The sequence below is a fragment of the Siphateles boraxobius genome, unplaced genomic scaffold, assembly GCF_051911475.1.
Source record: "Siphateles boraxobius isolate OS27281-9 unplaced genomic scaffold, OSU_SipBor_1 77, whole genome shotgun sequence".
Lineage (NCBI taxonomy): Eukaryota > Metazoa > Chordata > Actinopteri > Cypriniformes > Leuciscidae > Siphateles > Siphateles boraxobius.
This window is the reverse complement of record NW_027509205.1, coordinates 7534627-7560149: the sequence shown is the minus strand read 5'-3', so window position 1 is coordinate 7560149 and position 25523 is coordinate 7534627. Positions and strand designations below refer to the sequence as shown.

General features: G+C 41.1%; 1 protein-coding gene across 32 annotated transcripts in view; it reads right to left on the bottom strand.

Annotated features, from left to right (window-relative positions):
• Nucleotides 1–1190: 1190 nt before the first annotated feature.
• rap1gapa (RAP1 GTPase activating protein a) overlaps nt 1191–25523 on the bottom strand; it is a 144412-nt gene continuing 120079 nt past the window's right edge. For 8 of the 32 annotated variants that reach the window (XM_077218220.1, XM_077218223.1, XM_077218222.1 and 5 more), the window contains 9 exons: nt 24347–24433; nt 21774–21914; nt 14987–15096; nt 13249–13365; nt 11774–11909; nt 11540–11651; nt 11327–11430; nt 11089–11136; nt 1191–5371 (listed from right to left, as the gene is read on the bottom strand). In XM_077218220.1, coding sequence (XP_077074335.1) covers nt 11128–11136; nt 11327–11430; nt 11540–11651; nt 11774–11909; nt 13249–13365; nt 14987–15096; nt 21774–21914; nt 24347–24433 — 816 coding nt within the window. In that variant the 3' untranslated portion in view covers nt 1191–5371; nt 11089–11127. Of the gene's footprint in view, nt 5372–11088; nt 11137–11326; nt 11431–11539; nt 11652–11773; nt 11910–13248; nt 13366–13941; nt 14038–14986; nt 15097–16821; nt 16900–19869; nt 20014–21773; nt 21915–24346; nt 24434–25523 lie in introns of all 32 variants that reach the window. The other 24 variants (XM_077218191.1, XM_077218193.1, XM_077218206.1 and 21 more) reach the window with 10 other exon arrangements.

Sequence of the window (25523 nt, the reverse complement as noted above, 5' to 3'; positions counted from 1 at the left end):
TCATTGACACCCTCAAGCAAGAGGGTAAGACACAGAAAGAAATTTCTGAACAAATAGGCTGTTCCCAGAGTGCTGTATCAAGGCACCTCAGTGGGAAGTCTGTGGGAAGGAAAAAGTGTGGCAAAAAACGCTGCACAACGAGAAGAGGTGACCGGACCCTGAGGAAGATTGTGGAGAAGGACCGATTCCAGACCTTGGGGGACCTGCGGAAGCAGTGGACTGAGTCTGGAGTAGAAACATCCAGAGCCACCGTGCACAGGCGTGTGCAGGAAATGGGCTACAGGTGCCACATTCCCCAGGTCAAGCCACTTTTGAACCAGAAACAGCGGCAGAAGCGCCTGACCTGGGCTACAGAGAAGCAGCACTGGACTGTTGCTCAGTGGTCCAAAGTACTTTTTTCGGATGAAAGCAAATTTTGCATGTCATTTGGAAATCAAGGTGCCAGAGTCTGGAGGAAGACTGGGGAGAAGGAAATGCCAAAATGCCTGAAGTCCAGTGTCAAGTACCCACAGTCAGTGATGGTCTGGGGTGCCATGTCAGCTGCTGGTGTTGGTCCACTATGTTTTATCAAGGGCAGGGTCAATGCAGCTAGCTATCAGGAGATTTTGGAGCACTTCATGCTTCCATCTGCTGAAAAGCTTTATGGAGATGAAGATTTCATTTCAGCATGACCTGGCACCTGCTCACAGTGCCAAAACCACTGGTAAATGGTTTACTGACCATGGTATTACTGTGCTCGATTGGCCTGCCAACTCTCCTGACCTGAACCCCATAGAGAATCTGTGGGATATTGTGAAGAGAAAGTTGAGAGACGCAAGACCCAACACTCTGGATGAGCTTAAGGCCGCTATCGAAGCATCCTGGGCCTCCATAACACCTCAGCAGTGCCACAGGCTGATTGCCTCCATGCCACGCCACATTGAAGCAGTCATTTCTGCAAAAGGATTCCTGACATAACTGTCAGTATTAAAACAATAAAAGACCTGAAATATTTCAGTTGGTGTGCAATGAATCTAAAATATATGAAAGTTTAATTTTTATCATTACATTATGGAAAATAATGAACTATCACAATATGCTATTTTTTTTGAGAAGGACCTGTATGGTCACATGCATAAATTAATTCCTCATACTTGTGCTTTAATACTATAAATCCATTTGGGTATGCTTTTAAAAGAAATCAAAACATGTTCAATGCAATATCACACTCAAGTTTATTTGTTTCAGATTTTCTGGGCAGTATGTACAAAAAAAGCAGTATTTACAATGATGATTGCACAGGAAAAGGTCACAGAAGAGGCAGCTCAAAAGGAAAGCATAACAACGTCTAAAAATTCATACCCTGTCATCAGTATGGATTTTGTGCTGCATCTTTTTTGTTTCCCCAGACAAATTTGACTTCTGCACAGGAATAGCAAATTACAGTCATGTACATGGTCACTGCAAATAAATGGTAGAATCATGTCTCACCACAAGGGGGCACAGAAGCCCTGCGCAGAGCAAACAAAAGCAGACTAAAACATATTTGTTTTTTATTAATACACAACTGTTCCAAAAGAGGTTTTAGTTATAGTGTTAGCAATTCTTTGTAGTTGTTCTGATGATGTCCAGCCTTTTAGCACAATATTGGCTGTGTCTGAAACCTCAGCTGCCAAGTCAGTCAAAAACTTCACAGGCATAATGAATCTGCTTTCAGATAGGCTTCCAAGGCACCTTAATGTCATTTAAGTTTGTGGAGTATTGTTGGCAAAAAAGGACACATCTGTACTGCCTTCAAAATCAACAAACTGATGGCGGCTTAGACAAAATATTGCACAAATATTGGATATGGATGTACCTTTTTGCCTTTCTTACCTTAGTATATTGCCTGCAACTCAGTTTTCAGGTTTCAGACAGAGCCAATGTCTGAGTATGCCATCAGAACTGTATAAAACAAACATGGATCAGTAATGACGACTACATTACATCTTAATGGTGTAGGACGAGGGGCGGTACAAAGGCAGTTTAATGGAAGCCAGTAAGGCCAATCATTTATCAGAAATAGATTACAAAATAATCTGCTAAACTTTCCCCTTCATATATTTTGACACTTAGAGTAAGGCAACTCCAAACAACTCTGTCATATTTAGGCTCCATTCAATGCTTTTTGCCGTCAACAGAAAGAGCAAACATCCCATTGACTGATTTTTGGCATTAATAAATGGTTTATAGATTAGCAACAGCACATTTGTTAAACTCACAAGTCTGTTTAGACTTTTTAAAAGAGGACTGGCACCTTGGCAAACAGCTTGAACATTAAACCATGTATGTTCAAGCGCAAAAAAAAAGAATAGCCAGTTTGAATTGAGTCAACATAAAGAAAGAATCTCCACCAGGGATTTTTATACAGTTTGAAAAAAATTGAGAGAAGAGTCACCACAAGGAGTGCCGCACTTAAGATGAAACTCAAGACATCGCAGCTTTTTATTTATTACAAGCTGCTTATGTGGCAAACATAAAAGATCAACATGTCGAACTGGTGCATCAAAGCTGAGCATAAACCATGACTTACAGTTAGTCCTGCTTGGTCAGCTGGTCAGAAAACTGAGCTGAATTAGTATGCTAGCTCACTGTTGTTGTAACACTGACATGGCAGAATTTTTTATTGGTTTGATGGTAAGGTTAGGCATCTGCAATGTAGCATGTAATATATTCAGTACACTTCACCAAACTGTCATGTTTTGATGCTAATCAAATGTGAATATTTTCTTTGACTCACACTCATTAAATGCCCCATTTCTCCATGCACAAGTGATAATGGCAGATAGATACATTATTTAAGAGTAACAACACTTTCCAGTTTATGACATATGAGAAAATCTCACCAATAATTATGTGCTATATAAATAAAGAGCTATGGATGCACATTATTGAGAATCAGTACCGTATCAGTTTTTGGCTGATATTAGAATTTTTAAATATCAGTACTCGCCAATACTAGATGTATAATTGTTTTATAGGATGTACAATTTGTATAATTGCTTTTTTCCTTTATTTGTACATTTAGATTACCTTTGTCATGTAACGCTCACTTAAAGTGCCCCTATTATGGTTTTTTTAATGACCTTTCATGCATCCTGCAAAGTTTTAAATCTGAAAGTGCACCGTATATAAAGTTATTGTCTTTCAAAAGTAAGAGTCGACTCTGAGTCAATGAAATGAATCGTTTTTCAAATGAACATCAGAACATCAGACACCAGGGAAAACTTGAACCTCAAACCTGCAGCTGATTCCTGTTGATACTAGACAGCATCATGTCGAGAAGACGCTGTGCTCTACAATGTGAAGGTAAAGCCAGTTTTTTTTTCACTGCCCAAGGACGAGCATGTGAAGAATCAGTGGTTAAAACTCATCTTTACCATGATATCACAGCAGTTTAATCCTAAACTTTAGCTGTGTTCCCTCTATTTTACTGATGACTGCTTCTCAAATTTCAGAGCTCAATGCAGGATTTACAAAACGCTTGCTCTTGAAAGATGGGCCAGTACCCAGTTAATTTGGACTAACTTGCTCCTCAGAATCACAACCTGTAAGTATTACTATTGATTTATATATTTTCTACCGGTGTTCAAAAGAATTCGTTTTGATTTTTACATTGTGTAGGTCTCCTGCTAACTGGTTAACTCACATTACTACTCTTACTGAAATACTTCTGCTAAGCAGTTGTGGGCCACTATCACCTAAAACTGTGTCTATTAATGCAGATTGTCTGTCATTCTTACTACTTTGAGTAAAGAGTAAGCATCGAGCAAGACCTTTATGTTACATTAGTCATTCAAGCTAGAGCTTGGCTAATGTATGCACTGTTATTGATACAGTTCCCACATGTTCACTGCAATAAATTAGAAAAATACTCAGTAAATAAATAAGTAAAATAATTGGTTTGTTGATGGACATACATTTGTTAATGCTAATGGTGAGGAATTACAGGGGCAACATCTGATAATGTACCTCAAACTGAGTAGTGCATCACTGAGAAACGTCCTGCTCGAGTCATCCTTGCAATGGAGTTTCGGGTTGAATAACTAGTTCTTCCAATGTTAAATCTTCAGACTCGCGTTACTGTCTTTAGTTTACAGTGTAGAATCGCTGGGCGTTTTTGTTTTCGATACGCTGTATGCGGTAGACCAATCACAACAAACTGAGCCGTCTGGCCAATCAGAGCAGAGTAGCTCACGGAAAGGAGGGATTTAGAGAGATTGATTCATCTGGCGAGTCGTTTAAGAATCATTGAAAATGTGGTGATGTGCAAATGTATATTATTAGAAAATTAAACATTTTTTTTTACCTTTGATGCATGTAAACCTGTTGTAGGAGACTCCAAAACAAAATTAGGAGACTTTAAAATAGCATAATAGGGGCACTTAAAAATTAACCATTTCAAAAAGAATATCCAATTTTATACTGTACATTATAATTCTGTGATACCTTACTTAGTAGCATTTCAATTTAATGTTTAAAAATTTACATTTTATATTTATTTGTTGTTTCTTTACAAATAAGTATATAATTTTAATACCTGTCATAACATGAAAATAATTAGCAGCTTATCAGATTTATTTTTAATATCGGTGCACCCTTAGTCAAAATACTATGCATTGACTGAACTGCAATTCACAACACAGCTTTTTTTATTAGTTTTTTTCTCTGCAGAAAAACTTTTTAAGTGGAGTTACTCTTAAATAACGTCAAAAGATGTATTGCACAGCTGTTATAAACATTAGATCAAGGGGTGTTACACCTGAAATCTGACTGAAAGAACATCAATAATATCAGAATATGAGAAATGACCCGGTCCCAAATAGTGCATCCGATGTGTACTGTACTTGCAGATGTGCGATGACCGTAGCAAGTTCCATTTGTCATTTTAGGTTTCAGGGCTATGCGCCCTGTTGCACAGCCCACCATTTGGGACAGGGCTGAAAATGCTTTCATCGTCCAAGCAGGTGAAATGTCCTTGAGGAGAAAAACTTCACAGAACTGAATTTTAGCACAGTGTTAGGACCTCAAACAAGCTGTTAGTTTAGCCACTCATCCGCACAATGACATGTCATTAGACACTGCTACAGAGGAGGTTCTCATTCATTTACAGATGTACTCACAAGGGGGTTAAGGACAAGTCCGAAGGAGGGCTAGTGCACAGTTATCCAACTCCTTCCGGTTTCTAGTCAAGTCTGCGAGGGTAGTGAGTGTCCTGATAGAGGCATGGTCACATGATCGTGGTTCCGGGCCATGCACATGTTGTCACTCATGCAGCCGACTGGTGTCATCGTCTTCTTCTTCAAGTAACCCAAGCTCTCCTTGTCTCTCTAAGGTGTTTCTAATGGAAATGCTGTTCAAACAATATGGTGTGAGACAATAATCAGGCCACCGACACCGCTTTTCCACCGCTGGGCCGAACTGTTCTAAGAACAGTAAGGAACGGTTCTAGTTATATTTTCACTTGAGCTTGGTACGGCACGGCACGATTACAAACCGCTTTCGATCTGGAATTCTCAGCCAACCATACTGGTAGAATGCGTGTAGTGACGTCGCCACTCAGGATTGGTCACTTGTCTGTTGCATGACTACCAATGTCTCTGTAGCTGGCTAAGTGCGCTATTTAAGCAACATAAACACAATTAATAATAAAATTAAAAGAAATATTTGATCATTCTCCACAACGGTCGCTATTTACATCTTATATAAAAGTCTATAAACTCTTGATTTACCAAGGCAAACAACTGGCGCATTTCTATTACATTCCAAAAAGCTCTGTTATCAGGCTGGGCTGGATCGGCACGGAATGGGATGGTTACGCGTAGAGAACACTTTAGCCCAAAGGTGGAAAAGCGGCTTATGTTTTTTTTATGTAATCTCACCAAGTACTAAGGCTATATTTATTTGATCAAAAATGCAGTAAAACAATGATATTGTGAAATATTATTATAATTTAAAATAACAAGTTTTCTATTTTAATATATTTTAAAATCTAATGTATTCCTGTAATAGAAAAGCGAATTTTTAAAGCAGAAACTGTGATACATTTTTATTTGATGGAAACTATGGAAGTAAATGACTACCATCAACTGTCTGGTTACCAACATTCTTTGAAATATCTTCTTTTTGGTTCAACAGAAAAAAGAAACTCATACAGGTTTGGAAAAACTTGAGGGTGAGTAAGTAATGACAAAATTTTCATTTTCAACTATCTCTTTAATAAGGCTAATCTCATTCAGTAATTTTTGATTACCGAATGTTCATGATAGTTCATAATGATAGTTCATTATCATTAATAATGAACTATCTCAGTCATTAATTTACTGATTAATTAATTTTGTTTTCATATTAGTTAATAGTAGTAGATGAAATGTTAATGTAGTACTACTCATTTATCATGCATAGTTACCTATTAATGATGGACGATTTTGATGGAATTTGCATGGCGCAACTCCACCCCACCTCATGGCTATAAAAGGAGGACGCCGGCAACATGCAGACGAAGGACTCCTACTTAACACAGGAACACCAAGGTACACTGGAAAGCATATCTCAGGGGAAATATGCAAATAATGGGCTGTCACACCAAGGGGGCATGGTCGACCTTGCTGCTGGTATGCCAAGCAATGGCGTCCACATCCCGTGAGACAACCTATGCTTGGAGAAGCCTTTCCCTTCAGCTTCCCACCATAACAGACAAAGAGCTGGTCTGAGGTCCTGAAACACTAAGTTCTGTCTACGTAGGCAGGAGCGTGTACTGAACAGAGCAGTGCCAAGGCTGAGTCTGCCTCCTCCAAGGGCAGCGCTTGCAGGTTCACCACCTGGGTGGGAACCTTGGGCACATATCCAGGCCGGGGTCTCAGGAACACGTGAGAGTAAGCCGCCCCGAATTCCAGGCACGCTTCATCAACGGAAAATGCGTGCAGGTCCCCCACCCTCTTGATGGAGGTCAATGCAACCAGGAGCGCTCTGCAGGGCAGTTAGAACCACTGAGAGGTCCCAAGAGGGAACGAGAGGAGGCGAGGAGGATTCAGTCTCCTCGCTCTACTCAGGAACCTGACGATCAGGTTGTGCTTTCCCACGGACTTACCATCAACTACGTCGTGATGTACGGCGATAGTGGCAACATACATTTTCAGGGTGGAGGGAGACCGTATTCGCTCCAACCCGTCTTGCAGGAAGGAAGCACGACACTGATAGGGCATTTCCTGGGGTCTTCTCGGTGTGAAGAGCACCAGTTGACGAAGAGGTTCCACTTCAATGCGTAGCCATGTCAGAGGACGATGCTCTAGCGGAAGTGATGGTAGCCACCACCGGTTGTGGTAGGGTACTCAAACTTGCCTCGTCCCGTCCAGGAGCCACATGTGGAGGTTCCAAAGATCGGGACGAGGGTGCCATAGGGTGCCCCGTCCCTGAGAAAGGAGATCCTTCCTCTGAGTAATTGGCCAGGGAGGTGCTGTCGCGAGGAGAATGTTCGGAGAACCAGGTCCGGATGGGCCAATGAAGCGCAACCAATATGACCTGCTCCTCGTCCTCCCTGATCTTGCACAGGTTCTGTGCAAGACGGCTCACTGGGGGGAACGCATACTTGTGGAGGCCCCGCAGCCAGCTGTGTACCAGCATGTACGTGCCGAGCGTGCCCTCAGTCAGGGAGTAAAATGGGGCGAAATGGGACGAGTCGTGGGAGACAAACAGGACTAAGTGTGCGGCCCCTAACTGGTCCCAAACCAGCTGAACCGGCTGGGGATGGAGTCGCTATTCTCCAGGGAGGGGCTGAAGCCGTGAGAGCTCGTAGGCTGCACAGTTCAGGGCTCCGGGAAAAAAATGGCTCGAAGCGTCCTCAGATGCTTCTGACTCCATAAGAGGAGGTGGCGGGCGAGTTGAGACATACGGTGGGATAATAGACCACCTTGACGGTAGATGTACGCTACTGACGCAGTATTGTCTGAGCGGACTAGTACGTGTTGACCTTTGAGCAACGCAAGAGAGCGGTGCAGAGCAAGGCGTACTGCCAGCAACTCGTGGCAATAGACATGCTAAGGGGGCTAGGGTCCTGTCCAGGAGCCCGCGACAGCATGTACATTGCGCATGGCGCCCCAGCCCGTGGTGGAGGCACGTGTTGAGACAACAACATGCCCAGAAGCTCGTTCCAGGGGCACTAGCCCGTAGAAAACTGAGGTTCGACCACGGGGTGAAGGTCTGACGGCAGGTCGGAGTAACTGGTACTCGGAGCATGCCGTGTTGCCATGCCCACCTCGGGACTCGTGAAGCCAAAGCTGAAGCGGTCTCATATGAGCAATCCAAGCGGCGATGTTGCGTCTGCGGATGCCATATGCCCCAGGAGCCTCTGAAATAACTTCAGTGGAACTGCAAACTTGCGCTTGATTTGTCTCAGGCAAGTCAGCAGTGGCTGAGTGGAGAAGGCGACCTAGTCGATACCGAGAAAAGAGATCCTCTGCACGGGGCAAAGTTTGCTCTTTTCCCAGTTGACCCGAAGGCCCAGACGAGCTAGGTGCCGGAGCACTAGGTCCCTGTGTTCACAAACCTGGTCTCGAGAGTGAGCTAGGATAGCCAGTCGCCGAGATAGTTCAGGATGCGAACCCCGTGTTCCCATGGAGGAACAAGGCCTGCCTCGATGACCTTCGTGAAGGCTCGAGGGGACAGGGCTAGCCGGAATGGGAGAACGGCGTACTGATATGCCCGCCCCTTGACAATAAACCGCAAGAATGGTCAGAGTGGAAGGAGAACGGAGACATAAAAGTAGGCATCGCTCAGGTCGATCGCCGCAAACCAAACCTGTGGCCGCACACATTCAAAAATGCGTTTGGCCAAGAGCATCTTGAACGGCAGCCTGTGAAGGGGCGGTTCAGATGCGCAGGTTCAGGATTGGCCGCAACCCACCGGATTTCTCCGGGATAATAAAGTAGGGGCTGTAGAACCCGGACCTCATTTCGGCTGGAGGGACACCCTTCGCCAGTAGGGTAGCAACCTCCGCTCTCATGATAGGGGCATTGCCACCGACCATAGTGGAGCAGGGACCTGCTCTGCCAAGGGTCTAGCGACAGAGGAGGATGAGAGTGGTGCGGCCCAGGGGCGGCGCACACTCATCCGAGAACTCTGTGTGATCAGAGACGGGAGAGTCAGTTCTTTCTGAGAAAGAGGATTCTCCTCCGGCCCTCCACCGGGAGAAGTAGTGACCCTGCTTCCACCTCCTGAAAAGAACTGAGTCCCATCTCTGAGTAGCCCGTCTCAGGAGTGCCGCTTAGCCTGGCGTTTAGCGGGGTCGGGGCTAGAGAAGGCTGTGGCGCCTTCCTACGGCTTCCTACACGAGCCAGCCCGGGTGAACGGCCGGGGTGGGAGCCGCGGGAGGGCACCCTCGGCGGTGGGCAGACTGAGGGATCTGAGCCGACAGGGCTGTTTCAGCAGTGGGCCGTCGGGGCAGAGTATAATGGATAGCCTCAGTCTGCTCCTGGGCGCCTGAGAACTATTGGGCAAAGCCCTCAACCGCACCACCGAAAAAGGCCGACCTGGGATATGGGGGTGTCGAGCAGACGAGTCTGGTCGGCATCCTGCACACCGGCCAGGTTCAGCCACAGGTGATTGGTGGACATCAGCTGACCCAGGCAGTGTGCGGCCACTTTCGTCACTCGGAGAGCAAGGTCAGTGGTCTCCAATGAGTGCAGCTCATTAAAGAGCCCTGGTTCAGTCCTGCCCTCGTGCATGTCCCTGAGCATCTGGGCCTTGTAGACCTGCAGAATGGCCATGGCATGCAGAGAGGCGGCTCTATAGGATTTTGCCACAAGCGTAGACGGAAAACTACAGGTTTCGGATGGGTGCTTAGGGTCGCGCCGAGAAGAAGCACTCTGAGGAACAGTAGCATCGCAATAGAGCGTTCGACCGGGGGAACCCCAGTGTACCCATGGGCAGCGGCCCCGTCGAGGGGAGGAAAGGCGGAGGAGATCAACGAGGAATCACAGGAAGACATGGTCGTCTTCCAGGATTTAGAGATCTCCTCTTGCACATCCGGGAAGAAAGGTATTGGGGTTGGATGTCGACGGGTGTCAGTGGCCGCACCCAAAAACTAATCATCCAGCAGCGAGCGCTCAGGACAGGGTTGAGGATTCCACTCTAATCCAATGTTCGCGGCAGCCTGGGAAAGCATGGCCGTCATCTTAGGATCCGACTCGACAAATGCCGTATGCGCTCCCGAAGGTGGCAGCACTGCCGAATCTTCACTTCCTGAAGATTCTTGCCCGCCCTGTGATGCTGCGATGGATTTCAGATCCGATTCTGGAACGTCTAAGGAAACCCGCGGGGGTCCGAAGATGGGCCCTTGGGGTCTTTAAAAAGACGTGCCGCGTGCAAGCTCTTTTGTGAGAGGAAAAAACTCTGCGGATGTTGAAGCAAGCAGGGAGAAACACACTCATTGGCAGATACTGCACAGATCAGCAGGCAGTGTGAACTCGCTGGAGATCGCCGTCACACCAACACCGGAGAGTCGCTCGTCTTGTAGAGTGAAGTCAGAAATGGCTGTGGAGTGAAGAGATTCTCTTGGCTCCGGAGCGAAAACATATCTGCATGTTGCTGGCGTCCTCGTTTTATACCCACGAGACGAGGTGGGGCGGAGTTGCGCCATGCGTACGCCCGTCTGCCGGAAGCTAGTTATTTTGGTCAATATTTTTCTTACACAATATTCTTACATAATATTTTTCTTACAGAAACGCATCGCTTCGCTTCAGAAGGCCTTTATTAATCCCCCAGAGCTTTTTCGAACACTATTATCACAGATGTATAGGCTGTGATGGACTTCCAAAATCATATACCCATTTACTCCCATTATAATGTTTGGAAGAGCCAGGTTATTTTTTAATATAACTCCGATTGTATTCGTCTGAAAGAAGTATGTTATATACACTTAGGATGGCTTCAGGGTGAGTAAATCATGGGCTAATTTTCATTTTTGGGTGAACTATCCCTTTAATAATATAATATAGGTAATACAATAGACCAAGACTGTGATATTCAGTTGATGAAACAAAATTATTTAGTCAAGATAACAGTTTATCTAACCTGTTAATGGATGTCCATGAAGCAGTCAAGCAGAAGAGGCTAGCAGTCCTGCACAGACCATCACAGAGTTACAACAGACACAGGCAAAAATAAAGAATGGCAAAGTACATTCACTTGCCCAATACTCGACTAAAGAAGCTGTCATTCTTTATGTGCAAACTGCATGCATTTACACACTTAAATCTGCATGCAGATACACTTAAATTCTGCATCTTTAGACTAGGCTAGCATGACTCACCGATGTGGATTTGGGGTCATGCGGTCGCTCAAGTTTGATGCGAATGTCTGTACGGTTCTGCTCCTGGTTCTTTCCACCATTCTGCTGTTGAGTTTTGCCAAAGGCTGGAAAAATTATAAATTTATAATATAGAAAGACACACAAACACAACACTGCTACACAAATACGTATATTGTGTGAATGAAACTCTTTTGTACAGCTTATTTCTCTCACCAGGAGAGCTCTCCCTACTGGTTGTACTGGTAGTGCTCATGTTGTCCTCAAGCCATGTGCTGTATGTCAATGAGTCTCGTTTTTGAGGAGTATCTGCTGATGACAGACTCTCCTGAATGGAACAAATTCAACAAATTCCTCTAGACATACTTACAATACATATGAAGTTTGTTTAAGTGTTTCTAGAGATGTTTATTACTTGTGATGCATTAACGATTAATGTGCTGTTCTAACCATGCCGGTGTCATAGTCCTCTGTAGCTTCTGTTTCGTTCTCCTCTACCACACTAGCAAAGCTGCTGGCATTAGAGGAGGAGCGGGACAGGTCATGAGCCTCAGGAATGGACGGAGCCCGGCAGTAAATGCTTGAACTGCACACACATACAAATAAAAACATGCTCTTAATACATTCGCTCATAACAAGCATGACATTTCCATAGTTCTCGCTGTCAGATCACTTACATCCCCCAAAATGCACAACCTACCAAGCACCAAATGTGAGTAAAAGCTGACATTGGCAAGTAAAGAAAACAAAGTTACTGATAAATGCAATGGAAACTGTATTAATAATAGGGTGTTTCTTCAACTGTGGGCCATTTTGGCCTTGTGGAAATTTTCACACTCTCACTAGTTTAGTTTGATGTCCAACAGTGGGCAATTTTAACAGTGGTCATTAACATTTCCACAACATCTCAAATTACAGAAGTGATGAAGTTAACTAGCATTTTGAGTACCCAAAATACACACAATTTAATAATATTTTTCACTTGCATAATTTGAAAAAAATATTCAAGACTGTTTGGACACAACACACAATCAAAATTTTTTTTATTGTAAATATTATGCTTATTTACAAGTTCATCATTTTTATTTTTGTGGTCTACTAGAATACACTTACATCAAAAACTTTATTTTTTGCATACCTTACCTTGCTGCAGCCCCTCACCCTCTGCCTGAAAAACTCTGTTTTAGTCCCTGCCTCTTTAAAGCTTGCTTTTCTGAGACCCGTCTGCTCTGATTGGTTAGTTACGGATTTTTTCAGTAAAGTAGATATTTTTTAGATTTTGAGTGTATTACTATTGGTTATATGTTGAATTCATGTTTATAAAAAAGACGCTGCAGAGCGTTACGTAATATCATGACCATTGCAGTGTCCGAATAAATTTTGCAGGCTCAAAATCTACTGTGACCGCGGCTTTAGAGCATGTGTCACAAATGTAATGCCCCATTACCATAATAGGGTTTCTGCTTCCGAGGCTTCATGAGCAGCTGTGAAGAGCATTATATCTATGGTATCTATGACGTCTATATTCTAAGTCCTAGCAGCAAAAAAGAAAAAAAAGTCACTCAACTGTTCTTTGAAGGTGGACCAAAGCAACCAACAGCCAAATTATGCAGTTATGCAAATGTGTAACATGGTGACCCAGCCAAGTCACAGAAATAATGGCAGGACTACAACAAAGCGTTTCAGGCAAGTGTTTTCTGTATCTCCTGTGGACTTCTTAGCAACTTTGCAGATCGTTAACATGCACAAACCGCTATATTTCACACTATTGGAAAGGTAAAATAAAAAAGAATAATAGTTTTACTCTTCATATAACAAAAAGTTGAAATCAACCCCTGAGACATAAAAATATGGTTTAAGGCAAATTCATAGTCTGATCCTCACTGATAAATGTGAGGAAATCATATAATCACTTTTCACTTTACCTGTTCTTAGTGACGAGGACCTCAGGAGAGCTCTGATTGGAGGAGTTTTCAGATTTTGGTTCCTGGGAGGCGTGGCCACTGTCAGGAGTCTTCTGTGTGCTGGGGGAGCTCTCCCTACTAACGCGCGCGCACACACACACACACACACACACACACACACACACACACACACACACACACACACACACACACACACACACACACACACACACACACACACACACACACACACACACACACACACACACACACACACACACACACACACACACACTGACCGTTAGAGGGCAGCATAAGCATTATGTTTACAAATCTACAAATCAACCATGAGGTGAAGGAGTCCAAGCTCAACTGCAGTCAACTAAAAATTAGGTTTGGTTAGATACAACAATACATGCTGATTCACATCACTACACTGAAACACATGAGTTCAGAGCAACATCATTCAAGGGGCCTGTAAGTATTAAAGTACATTTGACAAAGGCCAGCTCATGCAAAATCCGTACAACAGACATTTGATTGGCTGAAAAATGAGCAGACCGCCAATCAGTTAGCATGTTGATTTTGCATGTGCCACCAGTTAAATGTGCTTAAGGCCATAATTCATAGCATTTCAGATGCATTTCTATGGCCAGGTAGGGTAAGCAGCTAGTCTATGGTTAAAGAGGTGGCATTCTTTGGTAGCATTTATACTTGGAGGGATCCACGATGAGCCTCCCATTCTTGAGAGTGACGCTGGGTAGAGACAGACAGAGCACTGTCCTGTCCTCTGACAACAGAGCGGCAATTCTTCACCAAACACATAAACACACATAAAAGGAAGGAGTTCAGTGTAATATTATGTTCTGCCTATATATATTTTTACTCAAAAAGAGGTAAATATATATCTTAAAAGAATTGTTTAAATTTGCATGTACATGTGCATGATCAATAAATGAAGAATAAATGATGAAGATTGTTGGAACACATCGATTCTGTCAGTACTGACAATTTCATCAACCAGCCTAATAACTCTCTTTAAATGGCCCAAGCCATATTTTTGTTGAGTCCTGCTCTCACCAAAACACACACAAACTCTATCATTCAAAAGTTTGGGTTCGGTAAGATTTAAAAAATATATATATATGAAAGTCTCTAATGCTCACCAAGTCTTCATTTATTTGTTTTACAAATAATACAATAAAAACAGTAAAATTTGAAAATATTTTGACAATTTTAAATAACTTTTAATAAGTTGTAATGAAATGTAATTTATTCCTGTGATGGCAAAACTGAAGACTGCAGCAATGGCTGTTGAAAATTCAGTCACATGATGCTTCAGAAATCAGTCTAATATGCTGTTTTGATGCTCAGGAAACATTTCTTATTATTATCCATGTTGAAACAGTTGTGCCTTAATATTTCTGAGGAAACCATGATGCGTTTTTTCAGGATTCTTTGATGAATAGAAAAAAACCCCAGCATTTTTTTTGTTTTGTTTTTTGGTGACATTACAAATGTCTTTGCTGTCACTTTTGATCAATTTAATGCAACCTTGCTAAATAAAAGTATGAATTTCTTTGAAAACCAAACTTTAAAATGGTAGTGTGTGCACAAATTTCACAGAAGACCTTTCTTCTGCAAGCAGGTGTATGCACAAGGGTCACTAGGTCTTAAAACCAGTACTGTCTGAATCTGTGATACTGTAATGCTCCACAATTGCAACTCCAGAAGTTCAGAAGTGTTCACATCCTCTTACCTTTTCTCCTGGACTTCCTGGATGTTCTCAATGCCGATAGCGCTGCTACGTCGAGAGCTGAAGGGTCCTGACTTTTTCCTAGTTGGGCTTTTTCCAGGAATGATCAAAGACTGTGGGAGGGAACAAGAAGATCAGTGAGCCTAGGATTCAAACATATAGATATAACCTTCAAACTCTGATGGCCACCATATGGTCTCAAAGGAAACTTTAAAGATATTACATCCTGTATAGGACAGGTCTATTTTATACCACTTGCAATAGTGGTCTGTAATTTCTTATATCTGTGGCGTGGTCCAGTCTTTGTGAGAACAAAAGACTGTGTTTCGTAGTTCGACTGGCAGGGTGGATGTGAAGTGTGTGCTTGAGGGTTTGGAGATGAAAGATGGGAGCAGGATCTCCTGAGCTTCACTGGACGGCTGTGTTCTCGCTGGGGACACTTTGTTCTCTTCAAGCCTGAGCGCTGGGATTTTACAGCTACTGATTTATGACTTCAAATGAAAGGCCTTCAAAAAAGGCTTTTATCTAAAATGGCTTCAAAGGCTTTGGGAAGACACTGTTGCCTTTTTCTTTTGTGTTTCTACACTATTAGCTCGCAAAGAGTGTACAATGATCAGACGAGGGGTTAGAAATACACCAAATAGTACACAACACCACATGACAAGAAGTGACATTGGACATTCAAACATAGCAGAGCAATGCATTACACACAGGAAGTGATGCTGAAAGGGGAGCTGTGAAGAAACTTCAATAATACTGCTAAATGTAGATGAATCTAAATGTACATGGGTCATTATAAAGAACAGTGCTAATGGAAATAAAAATGTGCAAAATGACTGAACAATGCTTACAGTAGGATATGGTGTGTTTAGAAAGACTGGATTATATGGCATGAAGATCTGCATGGAACAACTGTTAAAATGATGGATGCACAACATATCGGTTCCATATCAGTTATTTGCCGATATTAAATATATTTTTATTTATTGTTATTGGCTGATATTGGGTATTTAAAGCTCACCTAAAGTTCACCGTAACCTCTAAATAATAATTAATTAGTTGATAATAATTAATTTAACAATGTAAATGTAATATTTAGCAAATCTCAAAATTAATACCAATTTTTCATAATTTTATCATCTTTAAATTCACTTGTAGCTTTTAAAATGATTGATTTAATTTTTGTTATTTTACTATTTTTATTTATTCAGACAAAATAGTATAGAATTTTAATATCGACATTTATCGGAAATCTGCCATAAAACATTATTATATAGAATATTATTATCACCGTATTGGTATCTGCCATAATTTATTATTGCAACAAATTAAAAATGAAATAAAATGGAATGAATAACTTTAATTAAATAAAAATAAATTAAAACGAAAAAGATGTAATTATAATGGTAGACTTAGACTCGTAGATGTAGTCACGGTAAATGCCATATTCAATAAGAACAAAGGTGTGTTGCTGTGCACACACTGGTGTCAATTGTTTGTTGCTGACAAAACATTGAAAATATGTATTTCCAGACAATTTCCAGGACACAAATCACACTTTTAACAGTTAGTACTAAAACATTTAAACAGTGCAAACAATTAATCTGAATGCGCATTTATCCCTCAAATCCTCGTCTTTATTTCAGTAAATGAAGTTCCAAGTTCACTATGAAGTTCCATAATCCTATTTTTATATTGTTAGGATGAGTGCATTGAGAACAGAGTTAAAGAGGCTTTCGCTGACTGTATCAGCAGCTGTATGGTGTAAAAGTGATGTTAAGGTCATGCAGTGAGAACGAATGATGCAGATGAGAGAGGAGTAAGAGTTATACATGAACCTCTTCTATGGTTCCTATTCCTATGGCACTGCCACGCCGTCCATATTTACTGGGACTTTTGCCTGGGACAAGCAATGACTGCACAGAGCCCACAGAGAAAGAGAGAAAGAGAACGAGAGAAATTATGAGTCCATGCAGCAGGTAATGTGTTATACAAACAAAGTAGGCTACAGACATCTGTTAGAGGGAGCATGAACAGGAGGAAAAAAGCTGTCATAAGCACGACAGAGGTAGCCACATGAGGAGAAAAGGGCCGGAGGAACTTCAGCAGGTCGCGGGACCTGTGAAATACAATAAAGCAAAAGTAGTAGCACACAGCACAATATTGGAGACAATGGGACATTTGACATTTCAACAAGGTTTATCAGTTAGTCAGGTTAACATTATTGGAACAGGTTAGTCAGATGAGAAAATTCATATACATCATGCTGTTAAATAAACATTAATGCAATGTTATTTTTAACTGAGCTCTATGTAATTGGACTTGTAGATATCCTAAAACTCGCAATAATTCACAAACATTTTTTTTCCCCTCAGATTGTATCATAGATCATTGGTTCTGAACTGGTGGGTCATGATCCGAAATTGGATTGTTAAAGTAAAGTAAAGTAAAGTAAAGTGAAGTAAACAGAATTTACAAACTGTCGCTAGACATTATTAATTTAGCATATTGTTAGATTAATGCACGCTGCAGCTCCATTGGGATTTTGAGGACATTTCTATTTACACTAATTGCACTATTTACACTATTTACACACTTACTGATGGTAAGCATGTTTTTATTTTCCTTGATTATTATAGATAGTTTTGGTATGTGTTGGGGTGTCACTTGATGTCCAATATACTTGGATATATATTGTCTTGAAGCAAAACCAGTTGAGAACGGTCACAGGAACCTTAATGGGGCCCACTCATCGTTGGCCCTGGCTGTCATAACATAATCACCATAGGGGGATGAATCACTTTATGCAATTTCAAATTTTCACCTCTAAGCTTTGGGATTGAAGTCCCAATAGTCATAATATGGTCTATATTCTCCATTGCGTAACTTGCTGTGAAGGTCAAAAATGTTTGACTGACGTGGCATATGATAGTGCTGTAAATATCAGAAACATTAACTGTGACAGAGGCATGGCTCAGTAACTCTGAAGTCTGTTCCAGCATGAGTCCCTCTGGGGAAAGATTTCACTAGGCTCATATGAGTTTTGCTCACGAGGGCCACTGGCATGACTTAGCATGGCCTTCAGTGTGTGATAGTCCCCAGGGCAAGGAGCAGCACTATAAGAGCCACTGCGCTTGATGGAGCAAGAGCTGGCTGGCCGAAGAACGCTGTATCTGCACTTATCCTGTTTAACCATACTTACCGACAGCGCACCTGCATATTAAAACATTAGCACAGCAGAATCCATTCAACACACACACACACACACACACACACACACTTATGTGGTGCTGATGTGCGGCTGAACCTGTGGGGGATGTAATAGGTCAAAACATTCACAACTGTCTTTATACTAACATCTCTGGCAGGCCGCCTTATCCTACATCTAGATCAGATAATATTCATTCCTGAGAGACACTGGAAGGAAAATAACAAAAATAAAATCTCACATGACCCCTTTTAAACCATCTAACAGTATTTCATTCCCTCATGAGCAACATGCAACACATTCATAACTTTATATCATGCACCTCTCAAAGGACCCCATCTCCACCATAACATACACACACACACCTCCTGGGATGACAGAGTGGTTAAATGAGTAAGAGTCTTCTCTGGGGAAAACTCAAATTCAGGTAACATGCTTTTGGGTCAATGACATATTTATACTTAAAAAAAACATCTGTGCTAAGCTCTTAGAAATGTATTTGTGATGGATTTGAAAACTTTCCAATTTAATGATATATACATATATATATTTACAAGGTATACTAATATTTAATTTTTTATGAATATCACAAATTGTTTATTCATAAATATAATATTTTACATTTTTTAATTTTAATCACATTTTGCAACCTGAACTAAACTTATCTGATATTTTAAGCGATTTATTGATCTTGACATAAGGGTCTTTAAATTCAATAATAATTAATTAATTAATTAATTAATTAAAATAATTTAACATTTAATTTTTTTTTTTTTTAATATTAGTAAGCGGTAATTAGTTAACGGGTAATGAATTGAGAAATAAAATTTACCTTGATCTTTTGGCATAAGAGGTCATTGTACTATAAAAAAATCTGTGTTAAATCCAAAAACAGCTTTTATTGAAAAAAAGCTCCCAAAACGACTCACATACATAATTTTGTCACATTATTACATCATCATTACCTCTAAATTAGGATGTTTTTTTCATGTAAAAATCTGGATAAAATTACTAACATTATAAGTGTACCTCAAGTTCATGCCCCTTTAAATTTTCTTTTCAAGAATTTTATTTAGACATTTTTTTTTCATCATGAAAAAATGATCAGGACAATTGCATCACCCCTGACATTTTTTTTACTAAAAATTAATTTTAAAAGAGATTCAATGCTCATCATAAAAGAGGTGTATTAAATATGAATGGCTTTTTAAATGTACTTTTGAACAAGTTAATGTCATTGACCCTTTTAACTTGCTAGAGTTGCTAGAGCAGCGCACATGAGCAAGGCCAGTGAATTAAGTGATCCTTTCAAGAAACATTCCTGAGGTAAACTCAACTGTAATGAGTGAAAGATTCCAATGAAATACAGACTGAGAATATCGGTGGCTGCAGAGATGACAAAAAAAAAGCATGATGGGAATGAGGAAAAAAGGGACTCGTGCATGAGGGCAATTATTAAGTTGAGGTTGGTTGATTAATCATGAAATATTTCGCCTTTGTTGTGTTGTTTGTCTTTAGTTTGGCAACTCTGACCATCTGTGCATGTGCTTAAGTTTCAGTGTAGTCAGGAATTAGTGAAGTATGTGTAACCAGGACTGGGTTTTTGCCTCATAGTGGAGGGTAGTGAGGGGACTAGCATAGTTTTGCCCATTGGGAAGCCTGTAGGGGGGTTACTTACTATCCCAGGGGTTTTTGGGGTCTCTGGTGAGAGGTGGTTGATGTTGTTGTGGGTGAAACTGCCGCTGTGACTATTGGAGACTGTGTACTTCCTGATATTGAGGCCCATGGTGTCCAGAGACTGGCTCCTGCTGCGGATCACCCGCTACAGCACAGGGAGAGATGAGGAGGAGACACGGTGAGCAGCGGCAGGTCAGGGTGGGCCAATGGAGTGGGTCTGAAGCCAATCAATCAAGTTGCTAAAACGACTCAAGCAATACCTGAGTGAACCACAGGTGAGGAGAGAGTGCAGTTTTGTCCGTAAAAGAAAAAGCATGTGGCCAGAGGGAAGAAGAATGATATGAAGCCTGAGCACAGGAAGTCATTGAAAGGATGGCTAAGAGCCAACCGAAGCTAGCTGTGTAAGAGTGTGAATGGATATTGATTAAACATTATCCGCTAAAGTGCTGCCCGATTTTAAGGGAAAACTCCCAGAATGTCACAACCACAGAAAAGCTGGAGAACATCCTTTATGCTAATTTGTTTGTCTACGGACAGCTGATGAAGAAAACTGTGTGAATGAGTGATTGCTGAAGCAAATAAAATAGGTTAAAAGAGATAATGAAAATGATTTTTGAGAAATTTGATAGATTTTTATGTCTGGATGACCACAATCAATGCGTGAACACCACTGGACACATTCAATTAAAAACCCAGCTGTCGAGCACATACAAACAGTCTGTCTATAATGAATTATAGGTCATTTGAATTTTGGGCACAGAAAATTCTGTCTTGAGTAATAACCTCAGTAACACTTTAGTTTAGGGTCCAATTTTCACTATTAACTAGTTGCTTATTAGCATGCATATTACTAGGATATTGGCTGTTTATTAGTACTTATAAAGCACATATTATTGCCTTATTATGCAGGACCATAATCAACATCCCTTTATCCTACCCAATACCTAAATTTAACAACTATTTTACTAACTAATAATAAGCAGTAATTAAGAGTTAATTGAGGCAAAAGTAATAGTTAATAGTTAGTTAATAGTAAGAATTGAACCCTAATCTAAAGTGTGACCATAACCTCTATATACCAGGGTAATTATAGTTAACTAAAACCATAAAAAACATTTCCGTTACTTGAAATAAAATAAATGTTAACTGAAATTAAATTAAATACAAAAAGTACTTTCAGCTAGTTGCCAAAGCAACATTTTTCATTTTCATTTAGTTTAACTTGATGTACTAAAACTGAAATAAAAAAATTATACACAACTATACAGACATACGACACAATTAAAAAACCTTAACCAACATTTAAATAACAAAAATACAAAAATAAAATCTTATTCAAAATATATTTTAAAAAAATCAATGATACTAAAATAACACCACTATATACTCATCATGCATAATGCTACATATTACAGGAACATATCTGTGTACGATATGATTAATCATGTACTACTGATTAATTTGCAAAGTATTTTAGGAAGCAAACTAGTCTACAGCCCAAGATAATTCTCATGAGTGTATCTATGTTCAACAATGTGCTAATAGAACGAATTAGTGTAAATCATGGTAATGAGTGATTTAATTTAGGTAGCATTGGTTACATCACTTGGCAGCTGGAGTCATAAAGGCGGCACCATCTAAATCCCAAGAGAGAGAAAAATGCTACCGTTCATTTAGAACAACAGCAGCAAAATCAAAAAAGACAATCTGAACGAACGACTCATCTCAGGTCCTTTAAAGATTCATGAGTGCTAACATGACTGTAAAACAACCAGAATACACTACGTCCACTATTCACACACAAGCCACAGTAATGCTTCACAAACACCCCCATCCTCCTCTATTCTGGATGTAGAGTAAGTGCCCTCACTGAGACCCCCAAAGCCCGGTGTCCTCATGGATTACCTTGAAAGATTCAAAGAAGCCCCCTCCCCCTCCTCCTCCATTCTCCAGTTTGTCCTCCTCTCCTCCCAACCCCATCATGGCCTGACTGTTGAAGTGCAGCTCCTCATACAGCGTCTCCAGCAGGGCAGACCGAGTGCGCTCCTAGGAACAAAAAGGGTTATTGTATTTGAATATAAATAGTAAATGAATGTTAGATGAGGCAGTATGCATTTGTTTTATGCTGCATATATCATTATATGCTGCATATATCTTAAATTACATTCAAGGTATACACTTTATCAACATCACATTTCCTGGGAATTTAACCCATTAGCTTGGTGTTGCATGTGTCTTGCTCTATGAGTGAATGTGAAGTAAAACGTTCCTGGATCAACATCCTTTTTGATCCTGGAACAACATTCCAATCAACCAATCAGAGTTAAGGGATAGGTTTAAAGTTAACGTACGCCAATTATGGTTTTTCGAATATCCCCTTTCATGCAGTGTGTAATATAGCTGTTTGTGAATGTAAAAGTTCTGCTAAGTTGTAAAGTCAAAAGTGCACGATAAACAAAGTTATTGTCTCCCAAAAGAAAAAATCGACACTGAACCGCCTGTACGAGTCATCTGTAATTTGAATCCCACTGCTTTACGATTATACGTCACTAGATTAGACATTTGCTAAATACCAGCCTGTGTTGTATGTTGTCCGCCCGCGAAGAACTTGACCCACCCTAAAACGTGTAATTTTACTGATGACTGCTCGGAGTTCAATGCGGGATTCGCAGAACGCTTGCTCTTGAAAGATGAGTCAGTACTTAGTTTATTTTGACTTATTTTAACTTGTAATAATTGAATAATTAATTATTGATGTATATCATTTCTACCGGGTGTTCAAAATACTTAGCTTTGTATTTTATATTGTGTAACTCACGTTATTACTGTCTTACTGAAATACTTCTGCTGATCAGCTGTGGGTCACTATTACCTAAAACTGTGTCTATTAATGCAGATTGTCTCTCGTTCTCACTTTGAGTAAAGATAAAGGCTGGAGCAAGATTTGTTTTGCAAAATTTAATGTTACGTCAATCATTCACGTTAGAGCTCGGCTAACGTATGCACTGTTATTGATACTGTTAATAATACAGTTCCCGCATGTGACTGTGGCTACCATCGCATCATCCAAGTGGATGCTGCACACTCCTGTGCCTCCTGCCCCATGGAACCAGGTAAGTGTTGCACAGCACACTCAGATCCCGCTACGGGCTGCCTCCCAGAGAGAGCCTCCCGAGCCACGTCCCTGCGTTTCACCTCGCTGCCCCTCGCTGCTGTTACCGCCGATCTTGGACCTGCGAGTTTTAAATTGGAGTCTCTACAAGCTACCGTTGAAACTGCTCACGCAGAAACGCATTTTCGAATTTCTCCGTCCCCAAGATTGGTTTGCAGCGATCGACCTGAAGGACACATACTTTCATGTCTCGATTATTCCTCGATACAGGCCCTTTCTGCGCTTTGCATTCGAGGATCGAGCATTTCAGTAAAAGGTCCTGCCCTTCGGGCTGTCCCTGTCTCCCCTCCATACCCTCTTGGGACCTTGCCCTGGTGCTCCGAGAACTCCAGGATGCTCACTTTGAGCCTTTGCAATCAGCAGACTTAAAGCTTCTCTCCATGAAGACTTTGCTGCTGGTTGCACTGGCCTCTATAAAGAGGGTAGGGGACCTGCAGGCATTTTCGGTCGACGAATCGTGCCTAGAGTTCGGGTCGGGTGACAACCATGTTTACCAAGTACAAGGCATGCCCTGCCCGCTCAGGTTGCATGCTCACTAAACGAGAGGCGTTGCATCCTCCTGGGCGCTGGCACGTGGCTCCTTGCTAACAGATATCTGTGGAGCTTCGGGCTTGGCGACACCTAACATGTTCACTAGATATTATAGCCTACGCGTAGAACCTGTCTCGTGATCTCACCCTAAACGGGTAGAAGCGCTGAGAGGCCCGGCTCTGTCAGCTTGCTGCACCCTACTGTGTACCATTATTGCTCCAGAGTGAAAAACCTGTTGAGTCCTCCAACACTCTCGGGCCGGACATGGAGGAGCGTCCGGCGCCAGGCCTTTATCCGTTGAATGCTTGAGAACCAGGTCTAGGCTGGGTCCCATATGTGTGACCCTGCGGGGATCCCATATGTGTATTTCTTCCATGGCTGCTCCTAAATGGACACCTGTGTCTTTCCCTTGGGCTAAGTCACCCAGTATTTTTATATGCAGTACAACATTCGGGGAAGAATGTGGGTTCCGCAGCGTTCTCCCTCCTAACAGAAAGGGCACGCTTTCCCAGTGTTATCCAATAATCTCACTGCATGAACAACAGTGACAGACACACCAAAACAAAATTAGGAGCCTTTAAAATAGCACAATAGGGGCACTTTAATGTCAAAGTTCTTCACCATTTTTCTTCACCTATCATTTCCCGCTGATTTTAGGACTATTTTTTTGGACAGGGTTGTTTTTCTAGGATCAACAAAAGATTTTAATCCAGGAACATGTCTTTCTTGTGATGACTATACGAGCACTGATTTCTGACATCTTACAATCACTCACCTCTAATTTGGCAAATTTTTCAGCTTTGTAACAAGCATATTCAGCATTGATCAGCTTGGAAAGCAAGAATTCATGAAACTCTGGACCCTGTAAGAGGCAGAATGGTGTAGGAGGAGAACAAATGAGAGAAAGACAGTTGGATGGATATTAGTGTTTTTTGTTGTTGTTTTCATTACATACTGTACAATATTGTTCAATGGTTTGGGGTCAGTTTCTTTATTTTATTATTATATTCACCAAGGATATATTAAATTGTTCAAAGGTGACAATAAAGACTGTTACATATATACACTATATATATACTACACACACACACACACACACACACACACACACACACACACACACACACACACACACACACACACACACACACACACACACACACACGGTAATGGCTATGACAATGTTGATATGGTGGTCTTGGTGGAATGAATCTGTTATTGCTGCCGCAGAGCAAGTACGGTTCTTGCTACTGTCAATACATACACAACACGCTGCGGTGAGCAAGTAAGATCTGCTGCTGCTCTACAATATAGCATTAATTACCCGTAGCAGATCTACTATATACTATATACTCCTGGGGAAGATGGAGGGTTTCTGAAAGCGTGCTGCAACTGCAACAGCAAATGCTGACCAAATATTTGAAGATTGAGCAGCGAGCTCATTGGCTACTGATACAGCAGGAACCAATCAGCTGTGCCCTATAGAGAATGACGTGATTGCAATCAAATTGAGTTAAGGACCTATCAGCATGCACCATCTAGAGTTTCATGATAGAACTTTGCATTTCAAACAAAATGTTTTTAATTAGCATTCTATTAATCAAAGAATCCTGAAAAATATTAGTTTCAACTATTTTCAACATTGATATTATTATTTGCAGCAAATCAGCATATTAGAATGATTTCTGAAGGATCATTTGACAATGAAGACTGGAGTAATGATGAAAAAAATTCAGCTTTGCCAACACAGGAATAAATTATATTTCAAAATATATTAAAACAGACAATAGTTACTTTAAATTATATTTCACAATATTATTGTTTTATAGTATTTTGACCAAATAAATGCAGCCTTGAAGAGCATAAGAGATTTATTTCAAAAACATTTAAAACAATCTAACAGACCCCAAACTTTTAAAAGGTAGTGTAATATTTGGCAGATACCTTTTCCT